The sequence below is a fragment of the Podarcis vaucheri genome, assembly GCF_965113315.1.
Source record: "Podarcis vaucheri genome assembly, chromosome: 8".
Classification (NCBI taxonomy): Eukaryota; Metazoa; Chordata; class Lepidosauria; order Squamata; family Lacertidae; genus Podarcis; species Podarcis vaucheri.
Window position 1 is genome coordinate 33120664 of NC_138766.1, and position 22394 is coordinate 33143057.

At 38.1% G+C, this 22394-nt stretch overlaps 2 protein-coding genes across 5 annotated transcripts in view; one reads left to right on the plus strand and one right to left on the minus strand.

Annotated features, from left to right (window-relative positions):
- Window positions 1–19465, plus strand: part of DTNBP1 (dystrobrevin binding protein 1) — a 41734-nt gene extending 22269 nt beyond the window's left edge. For all 3 annotated transcript variants that reach the window (XM_082234618.1, XM_082234619.1, XM_082234620.1), the window contains exons 8-10: window positions 16207–16362; window positions 17362–17505; window positions 18140–19465. In XM_082234618.1, the coding sequence (XP_082090744.1) occupies window positions 16207–16362; window positions 17362–17505; window positions 18140–18378 (539 nt within the window). In that variant the 3' untranslated portion in view covers window positions 18379–19465. The remainder of the gene's footprint in view (window positions 1–16206; window positions 16363–17361; window positions 17506–18139) is intronic.
- Window positions 19466–19706: 241 nt separating this feature from the next.
- The window catches only part of JARID2 (jumonji and AT-rich interaction domain containing 2), a 208527-nt gene continuing 205839 nt past the window's right edge, over window positions 19707–22394 (minus strand). For both annotated transcript variants that reach the window (XM_082234204.1, XM_082234203.1), the window contains exons 17-18: window positions 22248–22355; window positions 19707–21203 (exon numbers count right to left, since the gene is read on the minus strand). In XM_082234204.1, the coding sequence (XP_082090330.1) occupies window positions 21027–21203; window positions 22248–22355 (285 nt within the window). In that variant the 3' untranslated portion in view covers window positions 19707–21026. The remainder of the gene's footprint in view (window positions 21204–22247; window positions 22356–22394) is intronic.

Sequence of the window (22394 nt, forward strand, 5' to 3'; positions counted from 1 at the left end):
TGAAAGTTGATACAGAGAGTCCAGCTCTCTTAGACCTCTGCCCACAAATGGTTTATAGAACAGCTTGTTTCCATATGCTTAGAGGCTGCAGAGCTGGATGATTAGAGAATAGATGGTCATACATCAGAGAGATAAATAAAGATGAGTATTCTGAGTGCTTGGGATGTGTTCGCATTAGAACTTTGATTTTAGTCTAGACTTGGAAATGCTTATGTAGAATCCATTATAAATGGAAGCTGAAAGCTTAATATAAAACTTGCTGGAAGATTTAGCATGAAGGATTGTTTCCTACAGTGCATCTGAAATAGTGAACAGATGCAAATAGCTTTGAAGTAGAAGTGAGTGATTCATAACCTGATAAAGAAATAATAATAATAATAATTTATACCCTGCCCATCTGGCTGGGTTTCTCCAGCGACTCTGGGTGGCTCCCAACAGAATATGTAAAAAAGCAACAAAACATCAAACGTTAAAAACTTCCCTAAACAGAGCTGCAAGGAAGTATTGTATGGATCCTGAATAAAAGTAAAACATGAGTCAGACTAGAGTTGGTACAGTGGTGCTCCGCAAAACGAATACCTCGCAAGACGGAAAACTTGCTAGACGAAAGAGTTTTACGTTTTGGAGGTGCTTCGCAAAACGAATTTCCTATGGGCTTGCTTCGCAAGACGACAATGTCTTGCGAGTTCCTGCTGGTTTTTTCCCTTCCCCCCCTTTTTCTAAGCCGCTAAGCCGCTTATCAGCTGATCCGATCAGCAGATAAGCCGCTAAAAGCCGCTAATGGCGCTAATCCGCTAATCCGTCAATGGGCTTGCTTTGCAAGACGAAAAAACTGCTAGACGAAGAGAATCACAGAACGGATTCTTTTCGTCTTGCGAGGCACCACTGTATTAGATAATGAATGGAAAGGTGTATATAAATATATTGTCAAGAGCTAGTCTGACCTAGACACTGAAGGCATTTTGTCCAAGGAATTTTGTCCTCATGGAATGCCTTGAAGAATCTGTTAAGCAGTCTAGCTCATCAGGTCATGCAGACACCTTTCTTTGAGTTTGGACAATTCCTTACACCACACCATGGATCGAGCTTCTCCCTCTTCCCCTGTAGCCCCCAGGAGCTAAGACAGAGGCAGACCTGGTGTGAGAGTGGCTGGGGAAGCCCAGCCAGATGGGCGGGGTATAAATAATAAATTATTATTATTATTAAATTATTATGAGACAGATAATGGATGAGAAATGTTTGCCTGGCTTTAAGGAAAGCAGAGGTCTACTGAGCAGAAGGGGCCTACTCAATAGGAGGCTTCCCCAAGTGCATCTGGTAAGTAGGAAGAGGGTGAGTTGGCTGTTCAACAGCTCACAATAGAGGTCTCTGGACTGCTTTCCTTCTGGTTCAGTCTATCTCGCTCCTGTTTACCTTGTCTTGACTCCTGATTGACTATAGCTCTGGGATTGCCATTTTAATAGGCCACTGTGCCATAATGTTTTGTATATTCATGTGCTCATGTGTAATCTTCCTACCAGTAGAAAACAAGCACAGTAGGGAGTATGTTGGACTAAATGTTTTTCCCTGGTGGTGTTGGGTGGTGCGTTTTTGGTTTTAGATTGGTTGCCACATTACTTTATTAGCAGGGATGGGAAATCTTTTCGGCTCAGCAGGTCAGATTCTTCACTTTCCCCACCCCTGCAGACAAACCTTTTGGACAACTCACTTGTGAGTCATTTGACATCATTATGATTTTTAGATGATTGATAGGCATTGCCTTACCTACCTTTCAAAGTCCCCTTTTCAGTGTTTCCAAAGTGCCTGACAGCCAGCTTGGTTGCTGGATGCTCATTTTTGTATTTTATATCAGAAGGAAGCCCTAGTTTCCCTATCTGGGAATAGTACCTTCCCCAGCCCTATACTTGAGATCTCTGTGGTCTTTCCCTCTACCAGCCTCAACCTAAGGTTGAAAGAGATGCACTGACAAGTTAAGTTTCAAATGAATACATTCCATATAAGAGTAATGCATTAAATGCAAAATAAATAATTATGAAGACTGCTCAGACTAAGGAGTTATTTGGGTTTGCTTTTATCTTCTGGACTCAAATAGAAAATACCTTGCTCTCTGCAACTAGAACATTAGCTTAAGCCTACTTATTATTTTACAAGAGAAGTTACATAAAATAATGTAATTTTATCAAGATAACTGGGTGATTGGGATGTATCAAGTGGTGGTCTTCCTTAGAGCAGACCTATTCAACATTGCAATTTTCAGTTTTTCCATCTGTTGCAAGCATTGCAGCTTGCCAGATAGAATGACCTCACCTCTCCTCTCCCTGCACACTGTTCTGGGGATTCTCCTGACCTGCTCAGGCAGCTTTGGGAGGAGGAGGGTGAGAATAGGGGAAAACCCATTGTGCAAGTTGAAATCCTTGTGTAGGGCTTCTAACAGGACTGTTTAGGTGAATCCCACCCATTGAAATTAATGAGACTAACTTGGGTTTATTAATTTTGGTAGGTCTACACTGAGTCAAACTTAGTTTGATATAAGCCATTCACGCTATCTTACTGCTTTTCAGAAAGACTGAAGGCACTAGTTCTGTAAAAAAGAAAAACACTCAACTATCTGATAATTTAAGAACTGTTGGCATTTAGCTAAGAAGAGCAAAAACTTCCAGGTCAATGCTTCCCAAACAAGGGAACTTACAATGTTTGAAATTGCTGTCTCTTTTTTTTGGACATGAAATGGCCCTTCAAAAGGAAATACTTGCTTAAAGTAAGGGCTATTTGTTTCAGAACTCTTAAGGCAGAGTCTATTTGATATAATGTAAATCCTACAGTACCTTGTGACTTCCTTTTGATTTGAAATGTGACATGACAGTTGAAGTATCAAATATAGTCCTGTCAAAGCTAGTTTCTGTATCAAGATTATTCCCTACAGAGAGCTTTCATATAGCCTTAAGGGTGAGCTATTGAAGGCAGAATCAAATAGCTTAACTAATGCATTGACAAAACTAACCTGTAAATATTTGACTAGACTGCAAAGATGAAACAAGGGTAGGTATTGCTTACAAGTTCATTGTGCAGCAGATATTCTCAGCTTTCAGAATTTCCACACCCACTTATCTCCCAACTTGGTTTTTGAGAGGTCTCATGGCTCCAGAGGGGAAACTGATAGCACCACCATCATAACCATCAACTGCCAGTTCCTTTCACAACAAAGTACACTCATTAGCAGACACTTAATATGTCCTGACCTCATTCCTCTCTTCTGTCCCCCCAGCATGGCTTTACGGCAGTTCCCACAGTTCCTAGTGTGTTTCCCCCTCCCACTCACAATAGTTTCAGAACTACCATGGTTTCCTCAGTGGTTTTCAAGTTTATCATTGTTAACAAAGATGTCTCCCTTCAAGGTAATTTCGGTAATTACTTTTTTTCTTAATAGTCTGCTTCCAGATGTTGAAACCTGGTCTGTGCCTTCTAGAAACACATTACTGTAACTCCAGACAGGTGTGATATATGCAGAGCCATTCTTGAAGTTAAACAGACTACCTTGCTCAGAGCGGTAATCTTTGACTAGTGAAATCAGGCATAATAAGGACATATTTTATTCACTAGTTCAACTTCATTTCAGTAACTGATCTAAGTAGTCAGTTCAGTTGCCTTCTCTTCTTCACCATGCATAAGCATATAGATGGAGGGGTGATAGCCTTCTGTGTAATTTTATTAAATTTTGTCTGTGTTCTGTATGGTTTGCCACCTGGCCTGAAGCAGCCTTGTTAGGGTAACAAAGTATCTAACAAAAATGCAAAACAGAGGATTGAGAATTCCAGCCCATTAGCTTTAGAACAAGTATAACTATTTAAGTTGTGAATACTGCTCAATTTTGTATAGTAAGGCAACTATGTGCTTTGGAATCATTTGAGATACACACTGCCAAAGTCGTCATAATTCCTTTTGTGTAATGCTTGATAAAATTGAAGTTAATATTAATTTCCATTTGGGCATCCAATTTTGTCAATAATAATAATAAATAATAAATATTTAATTTATTACTTATACCCCACTCATCGGGCTGGGCATCCCCAGCCACTCTGGGCAGCTTCCAAAAGGATATTAAAAACAATAAAACTTCCCTAAACAGGGCTGCCTTCAGATGTCTTCTAAAAGTCAGATAGTTGCTTATTTCATTGACATCTGAGTGGAATGGACTTCACTTAGGGAATGGGATTTCCCCTTCCTCACCTTTGCACTTCCTGTATACTCCCACAATCTGCTATAGAAGGCTGGTGGTCCTTGTAGCTTGAGCAAAGTATGCTCTTTTGACAATTTTCATGTGACTTTGAAAATCTCCAATTACTATAAATGTATTGATATATTTTTAGTTCATTACATTGAACAGGTTTGTTGTGCATCCTCTTTTTTATGTTATCAGTGAAGAATATATCACATATATGAAAATCTCAACATTCAGAGTACTTTATTTTTTAAAAGCTCTGTAGGTCAATGACAATAATCAAATCTCTAGAAGAAATCCAAAGCTACCCTTTTAAATCCGTCTAGTATCAAATTAGTTCTCCTGAGTCCCAACTCCCATGTAAAGGCTGGGAGACCAGATGTAGCTCTGTGTGCTCTGTAGGTCACCTCATTTGGGCTGTGATGGAAGAAATGAGTTCTACTCTTGAGAATAATTGCTAGAATTGTTTTTTCTGGGGAAATTAATTATAAATACAAATGTAGCTGTGAACATCTTACTATTACGGTATGTTATTCTAAAAAACTGAAATGCTTGTTTTACAATAAGTGAATTGGATGCAGATAACCAGGTGAGGTTTAACTGAAATAGGAAAGTAAGTTTCTCAAATAGAATCTTTAGTATGTTGACAGATCACCACCTATACATCTTTTATGTTTCTTTAGTTCTGGTTTCTCTGGAAAGCTTTTTGTTAACTCAAATTATATTTCTGTTAATAATAGCTTGCTTTAATTCTTCTCTAAAGTGTGTCATTTAAAAAAGTGTATTCTGTCCCATTACTGATAGTAAAACCTAGTGTTGTTCTTCAGAAATGGGTTCTTAGTTCTCTCATCTGCCTGATGAGGGTGACAGTAGGAATGTACAAATTGTTAAGAACAGGAGGTTGTGTTGGTAATGCACCTTGACCCAGAGGGCCATGGTTAAATTTAATTTTATTTCATGGAGTTGACATCACTTGTATTGTAAATGAGTATTCTGTGATGAGTGCTATGGAATCATTAGCCATAAATGTGAAAACTTAACATCAGACTCTTAAAATTAGTGAAACATAATGAATTTGTGAAAATGAGTAAATTTGATCTTCCAAATGATTACTTGAGTTTTGTGAACACATACTCTAATTTCTTTCTGCAACATGACTAGTAATTACCGTATTTTTCTCTCTAAAACACTCACAGTTTTTCTCCTAAAAAGTAAGGGGAAATGTCTGTGCATGTTATTGAGCGAATGTGTGGTCCCTGGAGCCGACTGGCCCGAGTACAGGGGCAAAAATCAGATCGTGGAGGAGGGAAGGCTAAAGAAGGAAGTTGCTGTTTTTCTGTATTCTGCCTCAGGGTCTTACTGCCCACTGTTTTCGGTTGCTGTGTATGCTCAAACGCAACAAAGAGCAGGGAAAGCCCCTGCTCTCCTGGCAAGCAGAGGGGAAAGGAAAGGATCGCGTCCTTCCTTCTAATTCCTTCCTAGTCACACTGCGCACAGGCTCCGGCCCACCTGGCTCAGGTTCCATCGGCTAGGAGCGCAGCCGACAGCCACCACCTCCTCCTCTCCGTGCTCCGCTGCTGCTGCTGCTGCGTCTAGCATTGCAGGCAGCTGGAAAATGCAGGTGGGAGAGAGAGATAGAGATAGGGGGGGGGCTGGCTTGGGTGGGTGGGGGAAAACTTTTGCCTTCCTTTCCTCCCTCCCGTTAAACCCCTCTCCTGCATTCTTAGCCAGCTGCTTCTCTGCACACCCCTCTTGTGCTCCTTGTCCCTTCTGTGTTTTTCCTTCCCTCCCTACTTAAAACGTGGTTACAAAGCACGGATCCACATGGATCCTCATGATCTTTGCATTGGGTCACCCCAAATTCACCATCAGATCACATTACATGTCCATGGCTACAGCCTGCACCAAAAAAATCACGCACCCACTGTTGCCTGGGGCCACAATGGTGCAAAAATGTGGTTACAAGCCACAGATCCACATGGATTCTCAGGATTTTTGCATTGGGCTACCCCAAACTCACCGTCAAATCACATGTCTGTGGCCACAGCATGAAGCACAAAATGATACATCCACTGTTTCATTCAGAATTTTTTTTATTGTTTTCCTCCTCTAAAAACTATGTGCGTGTTATGGTCAGGTGCGTGTTATCGAGCGAAAAATACGGGTATTTTTAATAGAACCAAAGAGCCTCAAAAATTAATCTGCAACTAACACAATGTGAGTGACTTTTTTATAGGATGGTGATGATGATTCAATTTATTGTCTCCTTTTCATCAGCAGGTCCCAGAGCAGGTTACAGCAATTTAAAATTCAATAATAAAAACAGTTAAAACAAATTGCAGTCACATGAATAGGGTGGGTCCTGAGAATACATATCTCAGATGTCAAAAGCTAGGGTAGAGGGGTACCTCTTCTGCATAGCCACTTGCATGGATGTGTTCATTGCCTTAAGTTAAACGACTACAACGTAAGAATACTAAAAAGTATTCTTTGTTGTCTGTCATGACTGCGACTGAAGGGGATGTCAGAGGAATGATCAACAGCAACATCCAAAATATTTCCATTGAGCTTGCTCCCTAATAAGAATGCTTGGGGTTGTAGCCCAGTTCACTAGAGGTATCTAAATGCTGAAGGGAATTTATGTATTAAGGTATTTTAACAGAAGGGAAAAAGAAGGGGAATGAGAAGCATGTGGAAGGCGGCTAAAATCTTACTAACACTCACATTTAACAGACACTGCTTAGGAGACAGGTTTTGTTTCACAGTAACACTTCTCACAGTAAGATAGCTTATCAATGCGGACTTGGAAAGTGTAGGTTGACATTTTTAGTTGACTTTAATGACTATTCTTTACAGATTTTACAGACAGATCATCTTTTCAAATGGACTGTGGAGAAAACCCCATCTTAACAAGATTGTGCAAGGCTTGTTTGTATTGATTAGGAAAGGACTTGCAGTTCTTTGACAGAATGGAGTGCTGCTGAATAGTAGCAAGATGAATGTGTTTGTTATGAGTCAGTAGGTAAAGCTTTGAAATCTCATGGCTGGCTGATTCTTTTGCAAGTTGATGCCTTTTACAGGAGAGTGCCTAAGATGTAGCCTATCTTCTGCTTTATCTCTGTTTTCCATGCAGTCAGAGAGAAACTTACACCTGAACTCTTAATCTACTATATTTTTGTTTTCGTTGCCATTTGTGTGGTCAATTATCAATTGCAGCCCAAAGTGCTTGTAGTCTACAAACTCTTGAAATGATAAATAACAATGAATCATCAATGAAGGAAAATACCAAAGCTCATGATATCAGTATTTACAAAGTCCATTTAATCTAGATGATTCTGAGAAAAGTGAGGGCATAGAGTGCTCTAGACATAGGTCAGCAAGAAATGTGGAAAGGGTTTATCACTGCTAAGAAGCAGCTGTGATTGTGGCTTCTTTATGCTACGACATATGGTACACTGTATACCCTAAGGCAAAATAGGTGTACAGATGCAGCTTAGAATTTGTGTGTGTGTTCTTGCCTCAGCTAATGCTATCTAATTCAAATGCTATCTAGTTCAAAAATATCATTCCAGAAAGTAATATGTTGGCAAATAGATAACTTATGTACTTTTTGTTGTTGAATAACTGATGTAGTTTAAAGTTTAAAGGTAAAGAGACCCCTGACCATTCAGTCCACTCACGGATGACTCTGGGGTTGCGGCGCTCATCTCAGTTTAATGGCTGCGACAGTTTAAGGCTAGTGAAACATTATTGCAGACTTAAGTGGCTTTAATGATAACTCTGCCAAGAGTCTTTTTGCTTCTTTTTAGAAAAATATATTCAAGAACTTGGGATTTTGTAGATTTTCATTGGTGGTGGTAGCAGTACCACCACTAGAGGGAGTGATGGAAAGACATGTACAAAATCATTTTGAAAGCTCTGGGGAGGTTGTAATGCATCACAGTAATTAAATTTGTACCTCAACAGTAGGAGCTGGGAGAGACTTAGGGAGAAAATGCAGTTGTTAAGAACTGTTGAAACATTTTAATAAATAGATGACAGGAAACAGAAAACCATAGCAGTTACTGTGCAGTTGACTGGGAGCAAACTGGCCCAAGACAGAGGCCGTTGTCATTTGATGATTTTCCAGGTAGTCAAATCCACTGAGGTAGTAGCATTAGATCCTGTCATCTTTAGGGTTGCAAGTGTACCATTCTGCTTGTTCCAGAGTCTTTGCTTAATGTATGAACATATGAATTTAAAGATTTAAAGTCACAGAATATGCAACAGCGTGGAAATATAGGGTGGTTAGACCTTTAAACCATGCCCCCTCCAAGTGAGTTCCAAAATGTCCCCTTAAAATGTTGCTTTCCAAAGTTTCCCTCTGCCCCTAGCATAGAAGAATACCATGTCTGGGAAGATAATAATGGTTTACTTACAAACTCTCCAAAGGTCTGATTCATGTGTTTTTCAATCCAGCATTCAGAAAAGTTCCACAGGCAATAAAACAAATTCTTGGTTATAGGAACTTAGGAGCGGATTGTGAGAGCCATGCGGATGAGCTTGAGCAACTAGCTCAAACCTCTTCACATGCTGAACCTCCCAGGTAGATTGGAGAAGAATTGTTTTCTCCTAAGTGAATTGACTTAGCTAAGCTTGACAGGACAGTTTACTGGTATTAAACCCTTTATGCATTAATTAGACTTAAGCATGTTCGTTATATAGGGCTGGTTATCCCACATGAACCAGTATGATAAAGACATTTAACACCATACAATGTTTCTTCAAAACATTTATGAAGAACCTCCCCCCCCCCCCAAATTTCAAGAACTCAACAACAGTTTGATTCCAATCCTATTAACCAGTGGCAAGTTCAGTTCATATCCATTCCTGTGCAGAATTACAACCAACTGGGAAAAAAATCAAGTGGGAGATGTCCTGTGAGTAATTCTGACTGAAGTTCCCTTGTGTTCTGCCCACTCCCTCTGACACCATAACACCTGTCAGAGTGTTTTGATTTACCACAGAGCCTTTAGTTGTATTCTTTTTTAAAAAATATATATTCAATTTCAGTTCAATAAAATAGAAGATATATTTCAATGTGGGGGAAGGAAGTCTCAAATTCTAGGAACTGCAGGTTTTCCTAGTATTACATAATACCTTTTGTCATTTGGATGAACAATACAAAATATCTGTGAGGTCATTGGGAGCAGAGAGCAGCTGCTGAAACATAAATTTGTAGACCAGCTGCGACATTAAAGTTATGTGATATTTTTTGCCCCCATCCTGCAAAAACAAAGACAGAATTCATGGAAATGTCTCAGATTTTAAATATAGCACTGGATTATTAACCTACCAGTATATCTAAAGTACATATGAGCTTTGATACTTTAAAGTTAAATGTATTGAATTTAATATCTTTCCCTAGATGCTTTTTTGATCTCTGCTGCACTTTCTACATTTTTTTAGTATCTTTAGTTCTTGACTGCTTTGTTTCCACTTGACTATAGTAATATTTCCGGTAGTGCATTTGGAATGATGGGCTTCCTCCAGCTGCTTTTACAAAGCAAAGTAAAGTACCTAGATGTGCTCACTGGTGGTGTTGATTCTGGTGGTCTGCAGCAACATAAAACATTTTGATGCTATTAGTATAGGTAAGTAAATAGGTGTGTAGGGAACTACCTAAAAGTAGTACATTTACTACAAGAACTTCTTTGCAATTGCATTTTTTTTGTTTCATATCTTGAACAGTAATGTTAGAGGGTAAGTTTCACAAATGTGTTGTGAGTCGTGACTGCTTTCAGGTGGAAATAGTGCTTGCTATTTTGTTACGGTTAATTTCATGGGAAAAGCTGTGTTGTGTTGAAAAGCAATTTTGAGTTTGAACTTTGTGTTTTGTGTGTTGTGTTCAAGAAATAGGATGGCTATAAATATTAGTGTTTTTGGATGGGTATGGTTCAGTGCTATCATGTTGTAATTATTTTGGATGATTCCCTCTTCAGACTCTATAATTCTACTCCAAACAATGTTTGGAGTTTGAAGCAGGTAAATTTCATCTGCCTCCTGACTTAAACTGATGTAGCTCATTGATGTGACATAGAAGTTCAGTTAGTAAGGTTTACACTCTGTATGCAAGGAATTTTCCTATATACTAAGTTGGAGGACATGGGCAATAGCCAGGATTTTTTTTAGGGGGATGCCCGGACTTCATTAGGGGAACAGAACTGACATTATTGGTCAATTAGTTAAGTATTTCTATTGAGTTACTTGATCTGAGGGTGCAGCTGCTCCCCTGCCCCCCTTGGCTACGCCCATGTTGGAGGACCTTCCATTGTCCCCAGATAAGCTTAATAAAGGTTATAGTGACATGTTGAGAGAACTCACACAGGGAAGTTGTGTTTAGATGAAATTGCTTGCTTGGAGAATGGGAATGAGCAACTATTTTCATGTCGGAGAGGGTCAAATTTGTTAAGGAGGAAAGCTTCTTTAAATATACATGGAAGAGGAAATTGAGTGTGATTGCCTGCTGAGTAAGATTTCAAGATTGTAGCCTGGCAGCACTGACCTTAGGGACATTAATTGTACCTGATTGCTGGTTGACAGAAGACTGTTTGCTTCAGAAGAGACAACTGCCTAACATACTGTCTAGGCAGTGCTGGAACAGTATCGGTTAGTCTTGTTCTTATTATCTTTCTAATGATTGATGGCTTTCTCCATGAAAAGGCATGAGAATGAAACCACTGAGAGAACTTTATATTAAGAGGTGGCATACAGATGTCATAAACAAATGAAGTGAGCTTGAAGTTGAATGCTTTTCATAATGTTTTACAATTGGCACTATACTGCCAGATATTAACAAGTCTTGGATAATTGTTTGTTCATACCTGCACCAATATTTTGACAGCATACAGTGGTGCCTCGCAAGACGAAAAGAATCCGTTCTGTGATTCTCTTCGTCTAGCAGTTTTTCGTCTTGCAAAGCAAGCCCATTGACGGATTAGTGGATTAGCGCTATTAGCGGCTTTTAGCGGCTTATCTGCTGATCGGATCAGCTGATAAGCAGCTTAGCGGCTTAGAAAAAGGGGGGGAGGGGAAAAAACCAGCAGGAACTCGCAAGACATTGTCGTCTTGCGAAGCAAGCCCATAGGAAATTCGTTTTGCGAAGCACCTCCAAAACGGAAAACTCTTTCGTCTAGCGAGTTTTCCGTCTTGCGAGGCATTCGTCTTGCGGGGCACCACTGTACTTGCATTTATTACTTGTACAGCTTCAGCTAAATAATCAACTTGTCTTTGCCTTCCACCACCAAACAAGCAAGCAGTTCATTGTGCTTTGGGCAAAAGGCCTTAATGACATTCTTACACATTAGTCTTTTTAAATGTGTATAGCTGCCCTGTGCTGTTTCAAGTTACTGTACCACCAATACCTGCTCACTTAATCAAGATATTTTTGCTTCATTGCAACTTGCCACAGAACAAAACAGTTCAGTTTTGTATGAAAATGATTCCCTGAATCAGCAGGAGTTCAGCCCAACTGCTAATGTGCATTTCTAGAGTCGAACAAACAGCCCAGTCATGGGGCTTTGTGGAAAGAGTATGATTTAAATATGTGTGCTGCATAGTTTATTTTTCTGTGCTTAAAATGATTGAACAGTCAAGTTTGGATGGGCAGTGCAGATCGTTATGCATCAAAGAAACCTGCTAGGTGTTAAAACATTTCCCAAGGTTGTAACTGTGGTTGTGAGATGGCAGCTGTTTCATATGATGCTCAATATGTTCAAGTTGTCTCTTCTTAGTATACAACAAGTTTGTCATAACACACAGCTTGCTCAGCCTACTCACTATTGAGCTTGTAGTATGAGCCCATTTCTCAGTCACCTGAATTATTGAATTAGGCAACTACATAAGTGAGAGTAATTGTGTGGAGTTTTGTTTTCTCTATTTGCTTGTTTAAAAGTGTTTATAAAGTGCTTATTTTTTTGAAAACCTAAGTGGTGTACAATATAAAACATACAATATTGTTAAAAGAAAAATACAACATAAAACTAATAAAACAGTAGTATAAAAGCATATTAAAGACACCACAATACCTTCAGGAATTCAGACACACAAAACATCCCATTCTTACTGGTCAGGGAAAGCTTAATCAATGAGGAATCAAGTTCCTGGCTGGTTCTTAATGCACACACTTGCATGGATCTTTTCTGCCTGATCAGTACCCTGCTATTGCAAACGCATTCCTATTTATAGTAGGATCAAACCACGGGCCAGTGACAAATCCACTCTCTGTGTGTAAAGGAAATTCTATAGAAGAAAGATCATGGTGCACTTAAAAAATCAGAACTGTTTCACCTCTGTACAGATGGAAAAATGGGATTAACTACTGAAAAGCAATAATGCATCTGCTACAGTGTGTCCTATTTTATTTTAAATATTCAGAGAATCAGGGGAAATAGGGTTGGGATGATCCTTTTGCTTGGATGCTAATTCTTGTATGGTTGCTTTCTAGCATCATGCTTTCTTGGTCTTCTCTTCTGTCAGACAACTAATGGCGGCAATTGTCCTGGTTCTTAATTTTGTCTGTTTAACTGAAATGGTTGCACTCACCATTAAGAACAGGCTCAGTTAGATATCATTGGCAGAGAGATACAAACAGATATAAATATCTAATAATATACAAGAAGAAGAAGAAGAGTTTGGATTTGATATCCCGCCTTTCACTCCCCTTCAGGAGTCTCAAAGCGGCTAACATTCTCCTTTCAGAGTGTTAAGTTGTAATGAGATTAAAAATAGATGTGAGCTTTCATCGGCAGTGCTAAGAGAGCATATCCTTTTGGCTCTTCTTGCAGCTATGCAGTTCCTATCCAAGTTGGTCATTACATAAGAACTCTGTTGTGTTAAGAACTGGTGCTAGGTTTGCTGCTTCCTCCCTCATCTTTCCCCCTTTTTTTGTTCTGTTAGATTATATGCCTGAGTACAGGGACCTTTTTGATTTTTATTGTTCTGTAAGTAGCTCTGGGAACATTTTTGGCTGAAGAGCAGGGTAAAAATGCATTTTGTAAAATATATTACAATATTTTAAGTACTTTAAATGTAGAGTTCTTATATCAGATGATTTTCTCAATCATTTGAAAAAAGACACAGTATGGGAAACAGTGGTACTATGAAAAAACCATTTAGAGTGATATTCCATTCCTTCCCCTCCCACAATTTACTCTGAAGAGTCTTCCAAGTCTTTGGAGCAGACTTTGGTGCATGGTGGGGGAGCTGCAGAGGGGAGGATAGGAAGTTCTGTTACACCAGTGGTGGCCACAGTTGGAATTCACCCAGAGGCTGAAGTCCTTTGCACACTTACTTGGAAACAAACCCCATGGAACTCAATGGGACTTGCTTCTGACTAGGCATATACAGGATTGCACTGTTACTGTCTAAAATGTGTACAATTCTATTAAAAATGGAGTGTGAAATGGAATAAGCTGCAGACTTGAAGATTAGATAGGCACAAGATGTAGGAGATAATATCCAAGTAGGAACTTTTGGAATATTTGTGAACAGAATGGGAAATTGATATAAAATGGCAACTAGATGGTATGTTACTTTAGTAACCATGAGTAAAACCAGTAACTGTATTTTTATTGGCTGTAAACATTTTTTTAAATGAGGAGATCTCTGCCGTATGTGGTAGACATACCTTTGTGCAGAAGTATATTGGAAGAAAATTAATGGAGAAAATATTAGGCAATACCGATTCAGCTTGACACTTTTCATTTTAACCTACAGAAAAGATTTAATACGCAAAGAACATAGAGAACTGACTGGTTAGACTTGTTCATGCTATATATTGGAATGTAGCTCCAGAAGCACCAGGATGGCAGCATGATTCACTTTCAAGGAAGCTCTTAGAAAAAGGCTTTCCTCAAAAAAATGCCCAAATGAGAAGAACAAACTTTGGCAAAAGCAGACAATACAGGGCATTAGAAAAGAATTTGAGGAGCATGCTAAGGCCAACAACAACAAAATCTTTAAATATATTAGTAACAGGAGATAGTCTAGGGAGGCTTGGACCCTTGGATGACCAAGGGGGTCAAAGGTGTGCTAAAGTAGGAAATTGCAGAGAAGCTGAACAAATTATTTGCATCCCTGGAAGGTAGTCTGAAAAACTGAGGCAAAATATTGATGAAATATGACATTCTAGGCCTAATAGATAAAATAAAAACTGATAATAACTGAGTCTGGATGGCATCATCCTGAGAGTTCTCAACTGTGAAATTGCTGATATTCTAATGGAAATATGTAACTTCTCCCCTGTATAAACCTCCATATCAGAGGACTGGAAAGTGACCAATGTTAACACCAATTTTTAAAAAGGGTTCATCAGGGGATTCTGGAAATTGCAGGCTAATTAGCTGAAAGCCTGTCCTTGGAAAATTGGTGCAAAATAGTTATCTTCCACAGTGCCATTTGATAATGTTAGTCAATGAACAATTAACTGGTGTTATTCAAGGAGTGTCAGTGAGGCAGTATATGCCATCTAAGCTTACATATATTTCTGGCTGTGTTGCAATTCTAAATAATCATATTTTATGATGCAGACTTATATGTGGGGAAGGAAGAAGTTGCCTCAGCAACTTGAAACGTGGACAGATACAGGACTCTGGACAGAATATAACATGAATAAGTTGAATGAGTGTGCCACAGAGAATTAGCTAAGAAAAAGCTGACTCTAAAAACCAAACCAGAAAATTTCCTCAGAGTTCTTTGACACCAAGACAAGGCAAAGGTGTATCTGGTGACAAAACAGTGAGAGAAAATTGCAGCAATGAAGTATTTCATGTAACTATTTGTCTTTCCTACTCATGTAGTTGTGAAATGTGGTGGTTGTGCATAGGCTGCTCAGTTAGTGAGCAGCAGGTTTTGTTGCTTGATTGGTGATATTTGCAACTCATGATTATTATACTGTTTTAGTTGTGCAACTTTTATAATTATGTTATATGTATGTAAATGGCACAATATCATTTTAAATGTTTTTAAAATGGCAAAGTCAGGTGAATCCCACATACTGTTTGTGTAGGCTTTGTATATTACATTTTAGGATACTGTTGACACTTTAGCAGTTGCTTTTTAAAAAATATTTTATTACAGATGAAACATTAAAACAAACCAATATAAAACAATCAAAACATTCCAAAGATCACATTGGGGGAATACACAAGTGAACTGTGCGTCCTCATAACACACTTTGGAAAGAATGTATCTATAAATGCCATAGGCACCAATCTATAGAATCGATTACAACAACAGACTTGCAAAGTTGACAGCAACCTTCTTTATCAATTTAAACATAAAAGGCTAACTGGGAGTGGAGAGAGGCTTGGTAAAATATTACATAAACTCCATTTGTTGCTTAGCTGCTATGTCTATTTCGGGGATAGAAGAAAAATGGATGTTGCCATTAAAATTCAAAACTGCCAGGCACTATTAGGGGCAAATAAATAGATTTCTATACTTAGTAATAGCTTCTGGCCTATTATTACAATAGAATTGCCTTTCTGCATCATAGCAGAACTAACATTTGCTCATTACATGGGACAAGCTCTGTGGTTTTTAGCCTACGTAAAATAATACAGACACTACCAGCTTATATAACACAATGGCAAAGAAGAGTGTGTTTACTTCTCAGTTTTACTCTTTCTACAAAATGGCTTGTCCCTAATTTCTGAAGTCCTTAACTCATTTGCCTTACAGCCACAGACAGATAATATATTGGGATGCGCATTTGTGTTCTTCAGAAGCTCCTTGCCAAGCAAGTGCTCTTCAGTATTTCTTTTTAATGGAAAAAAAATACTAGTCTTAAATGCCTAAGGAAATAACTTTAAAAATGAGTTCTGTCAACTGGGTTTTGTTTTTTGCAGAGTTTACTTCCTTGGGAAGCAGGGTGCATAAAACATACATGCTTCTGAAAACACTGAAATGAGAATCTTTCAGGCTTAATGCATATTTCTCTCCTGCAGCTGAGCTTGATGCAGAGCATGCACAGAAGGTGTTGGCTATGGAGCATACCCAGCAAATGAAGCTAAAGGAGCGGCAAAAGTTCTTTGAAGAAGCTTTTCAGCAGGACATGGAACAGTATCTCTCCACAGGCTATCTGCAAATAACTGACAGACGAGGCAAGTAGTGAAAATGTTCCGTGTAATTTTTAAGCTAGATCCCAAGAGGAAGCAAGATTTTAGTTCCTTCAGTACATCTCTATCCTGTTTTTTCATTTATAAGTTTTTATTGGCTGGCTTGTTTGAGCATTCTCTTCTTCAACCAGTGAGCAGAATGAGACCCACTTAGCTTCTAAGAATGTAACAGCAGGCAAAGGACTGTCCTATATGCAGGACTGCGATTGAGGCGCTGCAGCTGGAAATAGCATAGCACCAGTGGGTGGGATGAGGGATGATAAATTTTAATATTGCAGTTGCTTGCTCCACATGAACAAGTAAGTGACAGATTGCAGTTTTGCTGTAGCTGTTTTCCTCCACAATGATGAATTGTATGGAAGAAAACACAGCCAAATCCGAAGGCCTGTGGTATAGCAACTGTATAGATGTATGAAAGCTGTAGGTTCTGAAGTAAGTTTAATGGTTTAAGACTTTTCCAGATGGATTCTGTTGATCTTCCACAGTTCAAGTGCCCTGGATCCAGCACCTTCGTTGTCACCGTAGGATTTCCTACACATGTACAAAGGACTTTTACAATGCCTGAAACTTCTGGGGCTTCTATCACAACCTAGCACATTCTGTTAGTCTCAGGGTTAATTCTGGAGAAATTAAGCCACCTCTTAATAGCAGTTTGAGATTGGGATGTTAGCTTCTTGCAATGGCAGTTAAGATTAGTTTTACTTACCTGTCTCATAATGATAAAAATCTTTTTTAAAATGTAAGTTGCATCATCCTAGGTTTGGGAATGAAGTCTGAAGTAGTTCCATTACATGAATTTCAGAAAGTAAAACTGTAAATCCAGTGCAAGTATTTTTTTAAAAAAAATAAAGGTAAAAGGATGCCTATTCACTAACCGTAAATGTTATCTTCCAGTATGCTTAATTTATGCCATAGTTTTCTCCAAAAGTGATCATATATGGGTGAGATTTTCAAGTTTACTTGTTTACCTTTTTCTTATGGCAGAGCCGATTGGAAGCATGTCTTCTATGGAAGTAAATGTGGACATGTTGGAACAAATGGACCTTGTGGATATGTCTGACCAAGAAGCCTTAGATGTCTTCCTTAATTCAGGAGGAGAGGACAGTACTATGTCATCTCCTATGATAGGTATAAAATGAACTCTTGCATTCTTGATCTGGTTGCACTGGCATAAAAAGAAATAGAACTTATTGATGTTTTTGAGCAGGGTGGATACGTATTAAATTGAGGTGATTTAAATCACCAAGAAAAAAGATCTAACATAAATTGTTGATTTCAATCACATTTCCCATTCTTGTGTTTTCTGAACAAATATACATATCACCAGCCAGGTTCACTAAGATGCAGGATTCAGCAAGAAGCCCACATTTTTCATTTCACACAAAAATTGGAGGCTAAATTTGAACTAGAGCCCTAGTTCAAGGATACTTTCATAAAACAGATTCTTATTGTGGCTACTTTCCTGACATCTTATGTCTTAGACTGAGGTTTATGTGCTCCATTTGTTCTGGATTATTAGTAAGGCATTACAAGATGTGGAGCACACAGCTTTTTATGCTTTAGTATGCAACTATTCTTCACTTTCTTTTTCACCCTGAGAAACTCAGTGCCATTTCTGGAGCATGTAGTCAAATGCTTTCTTACTTTCTCTCAGCTATTTTGTACAAAACACTAAAGCATTTAGTCTCCCAGTTGTTGTAATATAATGGGTTTCTAACAAATGAATAAGCCTAGCTCACTGACTTCTCTTGTTATTTTGAAGGATCAGACAGCAGTACTGGTCAAAATGAAATTAGTCTTCAAGTTCCCACCCAGTCAGCGTTGAGAGAGTTGTCCTCCTCTTCTTCAGCCTGGACTGATTCTGCCAGCCAAGATGCCAGTGAAGGAGAATCGCCTGTGATCCAGTCCGATGAGGAAGATGTGCAAGTAGACACTGCTGTAAATACTGAAATGAAAGGCCCTTCTGATGTTAGTGATGAGAGTGATTCGCAAACAATTTGAGTTATCATGGTGCTCTAAAGGAATTAGGACCCTGGAATGAATGAGTGAGTAAAGAAGTATTTTGAGCTTGCTTTTGTTACTCCAATCTTATCATGAAAAATATTACCATATATAAAACTTGAGTTTGACAGTCATGAAAATACTGATTTTTATTAAAAATTTCTTGAAGCACACCATTAGCAATAAAGTGTTGGCTTTGGAAAAGTAAACCTTGTATATAAAGGATTATCCAATGAACAAGTTGTTGTAAGGGTTCCTTTTAAAATCCTCCATAGGAACATAATACAGAAGCCATGTTTGTTGTCACAGTGTGCATGTCTTAATTGTTGTGGCTAAAGACTGGTAAATGTTTGTTGTTTAGACAGAAGAATAATAGCCTCCAATTATGTGACCTTCCAGATGTAAGAAATCGATATGCTTTCTTACTGATGTTTTACATACCTATAAATAATGAGCAGAAAAAGATCAGCAAGTACTTGAATAGTTGAAAAAGTACGTGAACTTTGATTCCATGCTCCTGTCCTGTTGTTGCTTTGTCCTACATTTAGTGGGATAAGCCTCATTTGTGATAAGGGATGTAGAAGCATGTAGAAGCATGCTGCTTTGTTCACTTCACAATAGATACCGAAAGACTGATGAAGTGCACTAGCCTAACTTTAAGACTGTTGAAGCTTTCTACTTACTACCTGTAGCACACAGCATCAGGCCAACATGCTTGTGCTATCCCTATGTAAGAGATTATGGGCATGTTCTAAATGAGCAACTATTCTCAAATAGTTGACTACTTGAAATAAGTCTCAGAAGCCCATTTCTCTTTGGGTTCGGTGGAATAATGTACCTATAAATGAAAGCTGGGAATATCTGCTATATGTGTTGCATCTTTCCTAACCAGAATGGTCCTGACTTTTGAAGTTTAATCTCTACTGCTCTTTCAGAAGAAAGACAAAGTGTCCAAAAAGTGTGGTTTTTTTTATTAAACCTTGTATTACAAACCTGAAAAGTAAACAAAACTGGCAATAAACATGAAGTCTTTCCTTACAAGGAAAGAGAGCAGAGCAGCGCTAATAAATTAAATGTCAAACTGTAAGCCATAGTCAGAAGTTTACTGTCAAGAAGGAAAAAAGTACACAGCAAGGCCATAAAAACCGGACAACCACATTGGAAAACACTCGACTCTGTATGTTATTGTTAAATATTCCAAAACAATTCGTCTTCTGCAACAACCGACAATATGTATTTTATAAGACTTTTCCTGACAGTCACCACTGGCAAGCTCAGTGCAATATGGGTAGCTCTACGGTCTTGAATTCAATTATGAAACAAAAGAGTTTGTGAAAACATTTTCCCTTTTTTATTCCACACATACTGTACACACAACTGGAAAAGGGCAACAACTACTCCATTATTATTTTTGTTGTTGTTCAGTGATGTAAGCAGCACTTATAAATGTTACAAGAAAAACCCTGTAAGCATCCAAATCCATCCGATGAAGAAAGTGAAACGTAAGGCTTTTCTTCATCTTGTCTCTTTGCCACCCTTCCCCACCCTCCCAAGAAAAGGCTCAAGTATTTAAAACAATTTACAGGCTTATGTACAAAAGGTATGATTTCTTTTTTGTTACAACATGAAGGAAAAAAATAGACAAGATGAGAGCAAATGCATTTTTCACATTCAAAAGAAATATGCAAATCTGCTAGTGGCTCTAAATGTGATCAAACAACAAAACAAAATTCAAAACAAAATTAATGCTGACTGTGAAAAGGTATGAAAAACAGCAGTGGAATGGAAATGGAATGTTAAAGATTGCACGTCTATGACAAGAAGCACTTATGGCTTCAATCATTTTAAAAGGATGCTATTGAAGGGTTTTTGATAAAGTAGCCAACAGCACCAAAACATAACAGAATGGATTTCCTAATGAAATCAGGCACAGTTTTCGCTCACATGACTCCTCAAGGCAGGCAGTCTTTTTCTTCTCTTTCTTCTCCTCCTCGAACAGATGCATAGTGAAGTGCTGGTAACAGAGAACAATTTCTCCAAATCTCCCATTTTGCCTACAGTTAGAAAACTAAGTCCATCTTCAGCTGCCATAACCTCTCAAAGAAAAGTGTGTATTCTCCAATTTAAAAAGGTACAAAACTCATCCTGCCTGTTACAGAATACAAGCCAAAAGTATAGCAATTTCTTTCAAGTTTTGTCTCCTATCCCTTTTCTCTCTAGAAAAAAATCTGTTGACATGACTTGGAGAACAAATTATAAAACGCCAAACTTCAACCTATCAAAAAAAGAGTTTAAAAGCCTTTTCACAGTTACCAAAAAATGAAAAAAAGGCTTTGTAGCTTCAGACAGAGGGACAAATACAAATGAATTTCATCAGCCCCTTGATGCTTTCAAAACTGAATGTACAGCAGTTAAAAAAAAATCCTGCTGTAATCTAACTACCCTAAGTAAAAAATAAAAATAAAATAAAATTCAACAGTTTAATGCTAAAACAAAATTAGTTCTCTAAAACCAGAAGAAAATCTTCTTTAGAGCTAGTGCAAAGACAGCTTGTATTCTACAGCAAGTACTCCAAACTATGATATAATAATTACAAAAAATATATATAAAATTGACAAAAATGAGAGAGTGTGTTGGCATCTTCATGATTAACTTGAAGCACTTTTGGATGAACTGGAGGATGAAAGTCTTGATGATGGCACGTCGACTGTTGCTCTCTTCCGAGGTCCTCTTTTTGGTGTAGGCTTGCTGATACAGTTCTCAATGGTGCCATTTTTGCCAGATACTTTTCCACAGATTTGATTGACTAAACTGATAATTTGTTCCTATTTCAGAAGGAAAAACAAAAATGAGTTTAGATAGCAGAAGCCTTAACAGAATGTGGCAAATAAGCTCGCAACAATGGCCATGCACCAGATATAACACTCCTCTCACATCGTCCAGCACAACTGTGAGGAATGGAACAATTCTGTTTAACTACGGTAACTTGTTGAATCAGTACTTTATGAAGTTTGGCTTTTTTAAAAAAACAACCCACCCTGTTTAATCACAATTTGACATGCTGTTCAAACTACAGTGGTGCCCCGCAAGACGAAATTAATTCGTTCCGTAATTTTTGTCGTCTAGCGAATTTTTCGTCTTGCGAAGCACGAAATCCCATAGGAATGCATTGAAAATCAATTAATGCGTTCCTATGGTCAAAAAAAGTCCAAACAAAGCCAAATTTGGTACAACAACAGTTTATTAACTGCTCTTTAAAGTCACACATACTGTAAAGAGCAGTTCAAAAATTTAAGGGAAAATAAATTAACTTTATAAACAAAACATGTCTTTGTTTTTAGTCAAAGAAAAAAAGTCGCGAGACGTTTTCGTCTTGCGAAGCAAGCCCATAGGGGAAATTCGTCTTGCGAGGCAAATCGCAAACGGAAAAAACTTTCGTCTAGCGAGTTTTTTGTATTGCGAGGCATTCGTCTTGCGGGGCACCACTGTAATCTAAATTAGAAATAAGGGAGAACACATGAACCCAGAGCTCATTCATATATGCTGAACCACAGATTATTTGCATTCTGCTAATGACAAAAAGTCCTCACTTAAACCTTTTAAAAAACCTTTGCTTTTTTAAAAAAGGAGATATTTATAACTATTTCAAACCACGTTATTGAAATTTCTACATGCTTACTAGTCTTCATATAATGATGGAATACAGAACAAAAACTACATGTTTAAGGACACCTTTTAAATTCAAGAATAAAGTGCCCATAAAATTGGAAATCAAAAGCAGGTTTCCAATATAGCTGAAATTATTTGTAAGATCAAATTAGAATTTTCAAAAATGTAAACTTTTCCAACCTATGAGTTATTATACAAACCTCATCATAGCGATACATTAGTTTTAGTCCTCGGCAAGACTTCTGTTTTTCTACATGTCGCAGGGCACATTCGAGGCAGAAGACAACGTTTTCGTTTTCCTGTACAACCTGCAAACATTTTTTAAACGGTCAAGAGTATTAATAACC